Source organism: Squalius cephalus, assembly GCF_949319135.1.
Source record: "Squalius cephalus genome assembly, chromosome: 20".
Taxonomy (NCBI): domain Eukaryota; kingdom Metazoa; phylum Chordata; class Actinopteri; order Cypriniformes; family Leuciscidae; genus Squalius; species Squalius cephalus.
The window spans coordinates 33,690,175-33,700,675 of NC_137141.1; the positions used below are offsets into that span (position 1 = coordinate 33,690,175).

The 10,501-nt window shown below is 38.4% G+C and overlaps 1 protein-coding gene and 1 long non-coding RNA gene across 2 annotated transcripts; one reads left to right on the top strand and one right to left on the bottom strand.

Moving 5' to 3' along the window:
• Nucleotides 1-2,380, top strand: LOC307148174 (zona pellucida sperm-binding protein 3-like). The gene is made up of 8 exons (XM_079853530.1): nucleotides 1-599; nucleotides 1,107-1,225; nucleotides 1,299-1,402; nucleotides 1,486-1,663; nucleotides 1,776-1,893; nucleotides 1,974-2,056; nucleotides 2,128-2,219; nucleotides 2,296-2,380. Exons 1-8 carry the CDS (start codon nucleotides 54-56, stop codon nucleotides 2,364-2,366), a joined length of 1,311 nt encoding a protein of 436 aa, XP_079709656.1. The 5' UTR covers nucleotides 1-53; the 3' UTR covers nucleotides 2,367-2,380.
• Nucleotides 2,381-7,119: 4,739 nt separating this feature from the next.
• On the bottom strand, nucleotides 7,120-8,311 carry LOC307148104. The gene is made up of 4 exons (XR_013819412.1): nucleotides 8,233-8,311; nucleotides 7,658-8,021; nucleotides 7,549-7,563; nucleotides 7,120-7,445 (listed from the first exon to the last, which is right to left on the bottom strand). It is a non-coding gene; the product is annotated as an uncharacterized lncRNA (long non-coding RNA).
• Between the last annotated feature and the right edge of the window lie 2,190 nt (nucleotides 8,312-10,501).

Sequence of the window (10,501 nt, forward strand, 5' to 3'; positions counted from 1 at the left end):
GTCAAAGCCAAGTACTGGTGTGTGTTGTGGTGTTTGAGCCAAAGTTTGTTAGGATGGGGTTCCTGAAAGGTGTGTTAGTGGTGGTTTTGGTTGTTGCATTTGATCTGCCTGATGTCTGGGGAAGATTGAGGTACAGTCAAAGTCCAAGAAGCATGGGGCCAAAATCAGATCCAGCTTCCAGAAGTCCTGGCCTTTCTCCTCGAGGACTCTGGAACCCTTTGCAAGTGGCTTCTCAGTTTCAGAGTCCTTTGGGTCCCGACTTCAAAAGCCTTGCACAGGATCCTTTTGGCACTCAGGAGAAGCAGCTGTTGCAGGGTCCAGTGAAGCCTTTGGATTGGAGGTATCCCATTGTTCCCGAGGTGCAGAGTGAGTTGGCGGTGGACTTCCAGTTGAGGCAACCCGTGACTCCCAGCAGCATAGCGGTTCAATGCGGCGAGAACCGGGTTCTTGTAGAGGTCCAGCAGGACTTTTTCAGCAATGGTCAGTTGATCCAGCCAACTGGTCTGTCTTTAGGTGGATGTCCTGTTGTTGGTCAGGATCCTGAGTCAAGAGTGCTCATCTTTGAGTATGAATTACAGGACTGTAACAGCGTGCTGATGGTAAGAACTCGTCAATCATAATGGGTTATTTGTGGCAGAGGATAACCCAATTCTCAAGGAAAGTCACTTAGTTGCTGTAATTGCAATGCCAGGGCAGCTAAGACCAGGTACCTTCTATTAGAAGGGAGAAATCCAGAGTTTTCCAACTACTTGCCTTTAAATAATAACTCTTCTAGCCAACATCTGATGTGAACTATCCATTAAATGGTATGAATGGTGCTTAAGAAACAAGAACATTAAATCTTGTGCTCTAATAGTTAAAGCTAGTTTTTACCCTGAAACAGCCATTGCGCGTGTTTTATCTTAAGTGCATGTCTCCAAAACAATATATGGCGACACCGGAGTTTCTTATGGCAGCTGTGGTATGAAAAAAAAATAATAATTTAAGGAATTATTCCACCATATTGCACAGAGCACGTTCTCCCATTCATAGCAATATGAGGGCACTGCCTTGGTATATGTAAAGTCTTTGGGATGACCCTCTTGGTAACCACAATCTCTTTACAGATGAATGAGGATGAGCTTGTCTACACCTTCTCTCTTACCTACACCCCTGAGGCGCTTGCAGCTGCTCCAATTACCCGTTCCGAAGGTGCAATTGTTGGTGTTCAATGCCATTATCAAAGGTAAGTTCTCTGGCTCTTCACTGCTTCTTGTGCAACTGGGAGACCATTTAATGTGTACGTTCATGAACTGCAGGCTTCAGAGTGTAAGCAGTGATGCCTTGAGGCCAGCATGGGTCCCTTATGCTTCAACAGAGGCTGGTGAAGAAGTCTTGCTGTTCTCCCTGAAGATCATGATGGGTTGGTACAGGTTTTTTTTTTAGTAAAATAAACCTTCAACCTTGTAATTTGTGGCTGACTTTTTTTTTTTTTTTTTTTTGTAGATGATTGGTCCTATCAGAGGCCTTCATACTCCTATTTCCTGGGTGATGTTATGAACATCGAGGCATCTGTGTATCAGTATAGTCATGTGCCTCTGCGTGTGTTTGTGGACCGCTGTGTGGCCACTCAAGTACCTGATGTGAACTCCCTTCCAAGATATTCCTTCATTGAGAATTATGGGTAAGGTCATGGCCCTTGTAACCAGTGTCACATAGTCATGGGTAAGGTCTAGTTGCTTGATGCTCTACAGTTGATATCCATGAGTTGCTCTTTGTGGTTGCTTTGTTGTCAGGTGCTTTGTGGATGCCAAAACTACAGCTTCCAGCTCCCGCTTCATGCCTCGGTCTCAGGTTGACAAGATCCAGTTCCATCTGGAGGCGTTTATGTTCCATGAGGGCAACAGTCCTTCTGTGTGTATTACAAATAGCATGAGTTAATTTGACTTCTCTCATCTGCTTTGGTTTTGTGACTTGTCTGTCATCCCTTGCAGATCTATATAACCTGTATTCTGAAGGCAACGATTGCTTCTGCACCCAGTGACGCTCAGCGCAAATCCTGTTCCTTTGCCAATGGGTATGTGAGGTTTTTTGTTTTTTTTTAAGTTGACCTTTCTCATGTTGAAGGTTCCATGTCTTTTTTTGCAGGTGGTTTGCTGCTGATGGAAATGACCAAGTTTGTGGTTGCTGTGATTCAACATGTGGTCCTGATGGTGAATTTGCTGCTTCTCCCTACGGAGGTTGGTAGCTTTTGCTCTTTCTAAGGTTGCTTATGATTCAAGTGCTCTAACTTGGATTTTCTTTTCTACTCTCTAGGCATTCAGTGGGAAGGCAAGGCCTTACTTGGTCCTGTAATGGTTCAAGGGCAAAAGGGAGGTTCTCAATAAAACTGACAAATCAATCCTTGATTGTATCTTCATTTATATACTGTGTTCCTTGATCATCTAATGCAGACTTGTCTTTTCCAAACTTCAAGTTGAGTTCTTTTGGTGGTAGGGCTTTTAGTTGTGCACCGCCTATATGGAATTCACTGCGTCATATTTGCAAGCTGGACGCAATTTTCCATTTCAAAGTTCAGATAATGTATCCGTTTAGACTAGCTTTTTAATGATTCGATTGAGTTTTTGTATGCTTCGTACAATATAAAGCAAGGTGGTAAAATACAGCGTCCTGGAGTGCCTTGAAAGGTCCCTATACACTCTAAAAAACTTGGTTAAAAACGGCCCTATTTGGGTTGTTTTCAACCCAAGGGCTGGGTAAATATAGGACAAAACACATTTTGGGTTGATTTAACCCAGCATAGTTGATTCAATTGAAAAAAAGTTCTATTAATGTCTAGGGAACAACTTAAATCCTCTAAACCTTTTAAAAATACTTGGCCTCCATGATAATTCCTTTATTTTCAATCATATTTTAGTGTATTTTATATAATTTAATACATATTGCCAACATTTAAGCTTGTTTAACAAATAGAAGTAAAAATTAAACAAGTAATTCAAGTGTAATCGACCAGTCTCTGTCCCGTTTCCATCCTGCCGGCATTTGTCTCATGTTCAGTGGGGGAACTTCTAACTTCAGACCGCCGCCTTGCGTTTCACTCGTAGCTGATATATGTGGCGACTGGCTCCATAACCTGGCCATAAACAGTGTAGAGTTCTGAGAACATAATTTATATTCTGTATATTTTTTTAATAAAATTGTATGTAAGGCACCAGGCTTTTCCATCACGTGAAAAGACCAACGCGATTCACGTGACACTAGTGTAGGTGACTAACATCGCATCCCTGAATGTTGCTTTGCATAAAATTAAATTATATACAGCAAAATGATTTAAAGATGAAAATAAAATGTACACAAACCTGTATTTGTGAGTTGTGAGCTGCACTGCTCTCTCCTGAAGAGGTCGCAAAAAGCCTGCGATAAATAACTCAATCCCTGGGTAATGTCTGACCCAAGATCTGGGTAACACAAGAAAACTACCCAAATACTGAAAAAAAAAAAAAATGACCCAAAAGGCTCAACCCAGGATTTGGTTAGAAAAAATAACCCAAGATTTTATAGAGTGTAAATAAAAGGTATTAAGTTTAACTAGACTGTACATTCCTGAAGAAAATGTGACTGGTGCTTGCAGTGACAAAACTCCCCAATCGGTTGCTAGGGTGTTTATAGTGGGTTGCTAAGGTGTTCTGGTGGGTTGCTAGGGTATTCAGTGTGGTTAGTATGGTGTTGCTAGGTGGTTGCTAGGGTATCATGGGTGGTTGCTAGGTAGTTGCTAAGATGTTTTGGGTGGTTGCTAAGGTATTCTGGGTGGTTGCTATGGTGTTGCTAGGGTGTTCTGGGTGGTTGGTATGGTGTTGCTAGGTGGTTGCTAAGGTATACTGGGTGGTTTCTAGGGTGTTTCTAGTGGGTTGCTTAATGTGTTCTGATGGGTTGCTAGGGTATTCCGGGTGGTTAGTATGGTGTTGCTAGGTGGTTGCTAGGTAGTTGCTAAGATGTTTTGGGTGGTTGCTGAGGTATTCTGGGTGGTTGCTATGGTGTTGCTAAGGTGTTCTGGGTGGTTGCTAAGGTATCCTGGGTGGTTTCTAGGGTGTTGCTATGTGGTTGCTAAGGTGTGTTAGGGAGTATGATTTTTACTATTATGATTGTCATAATTTATAAATAAAAGGCATTTTCCTAGCCTGATTTTAGCCCTCTGATTTGAACACTCTGTTTGAAGGGGCGTGTCTGCTGAGAGACTTCAGTGTAAACGCCCACTGCTGGGATTGGCTAACAGCTTTACATATGAAATAGCTAGTATTACATGTGGAACTCTCTCAAACTTTTAGCACGTTTTTACTATTACTGCTCCCAATGTTAACTCCTGTTGAAAACTGATAATTATAGCAATGCAATTAGATCTATGGCATTATATTAAGATCATGGCATGAAAGGTTGCAGTGATGAGCATAGCCGACCATCACAGACATGTATGTAGCGATCCCATAATTACAACTCGATTTCTGCACACTAACGAATGCTTTCAACAAAACTAACAGTGCAAACACAATGTTAATAAGAGATTTGTTGATTATTACGGGAGTTTTGGCCAGAACTCAGTCAGTGATAAACGCTGTTTGATTGACAGCTCCAGCGTGCACTGTTTGATTGACAGCTACAGCTACTGTGAACAGTGCGTTCTTTGTTCGCTTTCTATGTATAATTCAATCAGTTTAATCAACAGATTATTTACACTCTGCTAAGAGAAACAATGTGAAGTTGACTGTTTGCGTTTAGTCACTGGTTTGATTTACTGACAAGAAGAACATTTGACTGTATCTACATGAATCATTAGCCTACATCAGAAATCACTGGTCACAGATCAGTCCATATCGTATAAGCCTGCAAAGCCTGCGCCGAGTGTGCGGGTGGATTTACCAAAGAATCCAGTGAAATGTACCGAATACGAATAAATAATGTTCAACTGAGACATTCACATTGTTGAAAATAAACAACCACATTCCAAGCATTTGGATCTTGTTGTTGTTTTTAGTCCAGTGAGTGACCCTGAGCTCTTCTCTCTTGCTTATCTCACTAACGGCAGAGGCGGTCTTTCACTACCTTATTACATTATATGTACAAACAAAATCCAAAATTGGATTTCTCATTTCATGACCCCTTTAAACTGATTTAAATTAAGTTGAATCTCATAACTTAAGTTGAAATTGTTTAACTTGTTTGAGTTAAAGTAATAGAAGAACTTAAGTTGCCACAGTTTAATAACTGGTGGAAAAACTGCATTACCCATGATTGCACTGAGAGGTGTGCAGGGAATGCCATGTCCCCATGATGCACATGACTGATCCTCCTCTCTCAAAGTGCATGCATATTTTGTGACTACTCAACTTTTTTTCATTTGCATTGCTTTGTGGGATTGTAGTTATTTCCATCAAAGCTATTAAGTCCAGCCTTTTGTGTTTTGACCAATTTTAATATACTTTTTTTTTTTTTTTTTTTTTTTTTTTTTTTGCTTCAAAGAAAAGTTTGGGATTCTTTGAATAGCTGGTTGGCTTAATACTTCTGGAAACAACGCTGCTGGTCTTGCACTGTTTTGTAATTGGAGTTGTAGGTTCTCTTCCTACTAAAAGGAGGGTAGTGAGTGACCTTTTGTGCCATTACCAGCCCCAAATAGAATTGAGTGTTGATTTTAACCTTCTTCCCAATACGCCCTTTTTGAGTTTCTGGACCAGTGGTGGGGACCTGCTGGCACATGCATACTGAACACAGGGATGCAAACAGCGCGCTTTTCGGCGCCTCTCGCTTTTTTCACGTCAGTTTGGGTGACAAATTCATCTGAAGCCTATTTCATAGCTTAATGTGAGGGACAGAAGTCTACTTACATCATTAAAGTTTACGAAAACTCGTTTTCCCTCCTCTGCGGCTGTCAATCATTCTCCATTCAGTATTCAAACAGCGCGCGCGCCTCGTCCGGTTACAGCAGCATACAAGCACGGTAAAACACTATCCAATATGATATTCACATTATAATGCTTGATCTGTAGAGAAAATGCTGTGGATTTGCATAAAATTACTTTATTTTGTTGGAGTTTGTTGCTGTTTTTAAACGACTCGCTACCGTGTGCCTGTTAGATCACACATCAAGGACTAAATCGGCATCAAACGCACAATAACTGGAATTTAAAACTGAAGAAACAAATGATCAATAAACTGTTGGACAGATAGACACTAGGATTTGTGCGCTCGACATTTCTTCGCTTTGTGCCGTGAACTTTTAAATGCGCACTTGTGCAGCGCAGCGCTGAACACTGTGACTCCACGTTGCTTTGAGCACATCATTCTGCGCCCGCGATGCGCATACGCGCTCTGTTTTGAAGCGTTTTGCGCACTGAAAGATTATTAAAAGCCTATATTTTTGTATACCTTGCCTGCACAATACATTTAAACTAAATTACTAATAGTAATTTGTTTTTATTAACATGTTTAGATTTGATAAAATTACTGTGCAGATTTTTTCAAGAATTACTTTTTGCTGCTTATTTATACACTCACTAAGTTTAATAAAAATACATAATAATACATTTATGTAATATTTAAAGGTGTTAACTGTAATCTTACACTGCAAAACGATCACTTACAAAGGATCAAATTCATCACAATTATGTAAGTATCTGGATATTTGCCGCGGGGCGAGGGCTTCGATAACCTCTTGCTTTTTTGACCATACTTGTGTTTGCATCCCTGTGAACAGGAATGCTAAATGAAGCGCTCTCCAAGTATTAAACCTCTAAGCGTCAACATCGCCACAGCATTTCCAACTTTTGGAGAACTTATTTGTTGGTTTCTCCATTTTTATTTTGAAAATGGCATGAATCACATTTAGAGTTTGGTTTAATGTTTAGGGATCCAAACTTGGCTCCCTCCAGTTGTTGTGCCGTAGCAGCAGGTTAGTTAAACAGTCATCCTCAAATCGAGTACGTAACACACAAGATCTTGCATTGAACCTTTATATTTTCTGGAATTTAAGCTGATGTTTGGAATCCCAGCCGACGACCATAAAAAATATGTTTGTGCGTCACTTATGCAACATCTCATCATTTTGTTTCTTGCACAGCAACAGTTTCACAATGAATGTCAATCTTTGAGTTTAGATTCTGATGTGTTTATTGCTTACAAACATATATGATTTCCACAGTCCATTAAAAACACTCATGCTCAATGATTAAAAACAAAGACAGTTTGTTCAAGGGTGTTTTAATTTAATTCTTTGAATGCAAGGTTGAACTGAAACCCAGTTTGTTGCATGGACCATCGTGTAGTTTCAGGCTTGAAGATTTGAAGATTTAGTCTCACTTTTTTCCTTTTTGTTCACCTTTTTTCCCATGGTCACCATGACTGTGATCATGACCCTTTCCATGACCTGGTGCCTGACCTTTATCTTTCCCTTTGTCTTGGCCCTTTCCATGCTTCCCCTACAAGACATAGCAGTAAAACAAAAGTAACAGATGTCTGTCATTGGATATGTTAAAAGTGCATCATTTGTTTTCACCATTAAATTGTGTTGTGTTTTTTTACCTTTCCATCTGAGCCCTATGAGACGGGAAATATGACAATATGATTAGCATAAAATGGAAAAGTTTTTTAACTGTTTGTGTAGAAGTGTTTGAAGTTATTGTCTTCATACCTCACAGTGAGTATCCGCATCTGCGCAGTCCTGTTAATATACAGTATGATCAGTGCATCATTCTTTAAAATTAACCTTTTATTTAATCAATGACTTGCTATGCACATTTAAAAATAGAAATATCTCACCTTCTTTGGTGCTGTAGAAGACATTAGGAAAACAAAAATAAGCATAAACAATTATTTTATGATGGCATTTAATGAAAACGTTTGGAAAAGTGTAAATGTAAAACATCTTAAACATTTAATAAAATGTCTGTCGATGCCACGAACAGAAAGATGTCCATATCTTTATGAAAAATATCACTTACGTGTATCACCCATGTTGAGATTTTCTGATTATGCAATACGGCTGTAAAACTGAACTATAAAAAAAGAGCCATAAGTGAATTTGCCTTTGACTGCATGCTTGAATTATATGTATTATTTCACAAGGTTATAATAGGCAAATGAATTTTCTAAATGCAATAAATTATTCAATCTGTTTTGGTTTCTGTTATCAAACAGTCACATTAATCATGCATTTGACAAATATCTCTCAGTCCTGTTGCAGCGAATAAATGAAGAATGTCTTACCTCTCGTCTTGTCTTGCTCTTTCAATGTGGAAATACTGTTTCCCTGCTGTATTTATACGTTTAGGTCCGCCCTCAGGTGACACACATACCTGCTCATCCGCACCCAAGAGTGGATAAACAAGTCTGCGTTTGGAGACTGTGTGCGCTCACATAAAAGAGTGGAATGATAATTATATTTTTAAGATCAACTGTATTTTCTGGATATGCTAAAATGTGTCTTAAATCTCATCTATTAGTTTGTTTCATTTATTTGAGTGCATGGCTGATGCACTGAACATAACACTTTATCACCCGCGCCCTAATCGAACAGTTGGCATGTAGTTGCAAAGTTAAGACATCTTATCCCTACATGTATAAACATGTGAGTTTAAATGTAAAAGTTATCTTGCTGTAAAATGGTGATGTTTTTTTGCTTTTCATGGGGAGAGGAATGTTATTGTCCCACTGATGCAATCTGAATGGAGCAACGCCCTAAATATCTTGGCAAGTACACAGAAATAGGCAGTTGAAGGAATAATTACAGCCTCCTTTTCCACTTCACAAACCAGAAAGTCTACGAAAGTCAGAAAGCTCTTCTGAGATGTCAGCCAAACTGTCTGTGACTACAGTAGAGTTTACATGAGAAGATGCATAGAAACATAATTATACTCTCAGAAAATGTGTAAAAAAAAAAAAAAATCTCAGAAAATTGTAAAAAGTGTACCTGTAAAGTGTCACTGTAGCATTACCCTTAAAAGGACAACTTTGTACCTTTTTTACCCCTAAAGGTGCATATTAGAGTAAAACCTTAAGGTACTACTGTGAATTTAGGGGTTAATAAAGTACAAAGTTGTCCATTATACATTCTCAGAAAAAAAAGGTACAAAAGATGTCACTGGGGCGGTACCTTTTCATAAACAATTTAAAAAAAAAAAATATTCTGAGAGCGAATGAAAAAGTTTATGTTATCATCTTTCATAATTCCATAAACAAACTTTTTCACTGAACTGACTTTGATTTAATTCAGCAGAATTTGAATTAGCCTCATATTTGATGAGGTTTGCATCATTGATTCTGTTATTTTTCCGTTACCGTGAAGCCATCTTTATTGTTTAACGCGCTATAGAAATAGATCTGACTTGACTTAAATTCAAAAGAAAACAACTGAAAGTGTTATCTGATCTTCATTTGCATTTGAGGTAAAGTAAGGAAACTTATTTTGATTTGTCATAACTTATTGATCATATATTTTTTTACAGTGTAGGTTGATTCAGCAATATCAAATAATATATTTGACTTGAATAAAACCAGTTAATTTAGATTTTAGATTACCATTTTGTTTCAGTGCATGCAAAAGATAAATCACAAATTAGATCTTTTAAATGATCTTTCTCAATATTTCTCCTGGACAGAACTAAGAATTGACTAGGTTCCCTAAGGATATTGATTAATGTTAAAGTTTGCATAAGTTTCTACTGGACAGAACTAAGAATTGACTAGATTCCCTAAGGATATTGATTCATGTTAAAGTTTGCATATGGTTTCTCCTGGACAGAACTAAGAATTGACTAGATTCCCTAAGGATATTGATTCATGTTAAAGTTTGCATAAGTTCACATGTAAACTGACACTAGATGTTGCGCTTGAGAATAGAATTGAAGGTATGTTTGTTTTATATTCTTTTAACACATAAAGCTGTAGGGTGTTTGCTCTGTGAATCTGGATTAACCCGCTCTGTGTTTGTAAAGGTGTATGAATGAGTTGCATATATTGAGGCATGTGCACCCGTCATCTATAATTGATTTAATAAAGCATGTTAACAAGCAGATCCATGGGAGAAAATGTGTTAAATTCTCATGAAATTCCCCTTTTTATTTATGCAAAATGTAGGCCTGGTTTCACAGACAGGGCTTAGATTAAACCATGGGATTAGGCCTCAGTTCAATTATTTAACTAGCTTTTACAAACGTGCCTTATAAAACATCGTGTGAGACAATGGCACTGACATATTTTACGATCTGTCAGTGCAAGTTGCTTTCAGTTCAAACATGCATGTCTGTGAAACCGGGGGATGATTTTATTATTTTTTCATTTGATTCTTGGAGTAAATAACCTGTTCCTGACAAGTTTCATGAGATTCGCTTCATCAAAGCTACTTATGCAAAGGTTCTTGATATCACACGGCTTTTGTTTTAACTAGGTTAACCAACTCCATGCCAAGAAGGTGAGAGTTCTTGGCTGTAATCCTTAGAGAATAAACAGGTTTGGTCATGTTTACCATTACAGAACA

What these genes read in the sequence shown, in the direction of transcription:
- LOC307148174 (XM_079853530.1), top strand. Translation starts at nt 54, where the DNA reads ATGGGGTTCCTGAAAGGTGTGTTAGTGGTGGTTTTGGTTGTTGCATTT. An exon ending in TCCTTCATTGAGAATTATGG is followed by an intron (nt 1,664 to 1,775) that starts GTAAGGTCATGG and finishes CTTTGTTGTCAG; the next exon opens with GTGCTTTGTGGATGCCAAAA. An exon ending in TCCTGTTCCTTTGCCAATGG is followed by an intron (nt 2,057 to 2,127) that starts GTATGTGAGGTT and finishes CTTTTTTTGCAG; the next exon opens with GTGGTTTGCTGCTGATGGAA.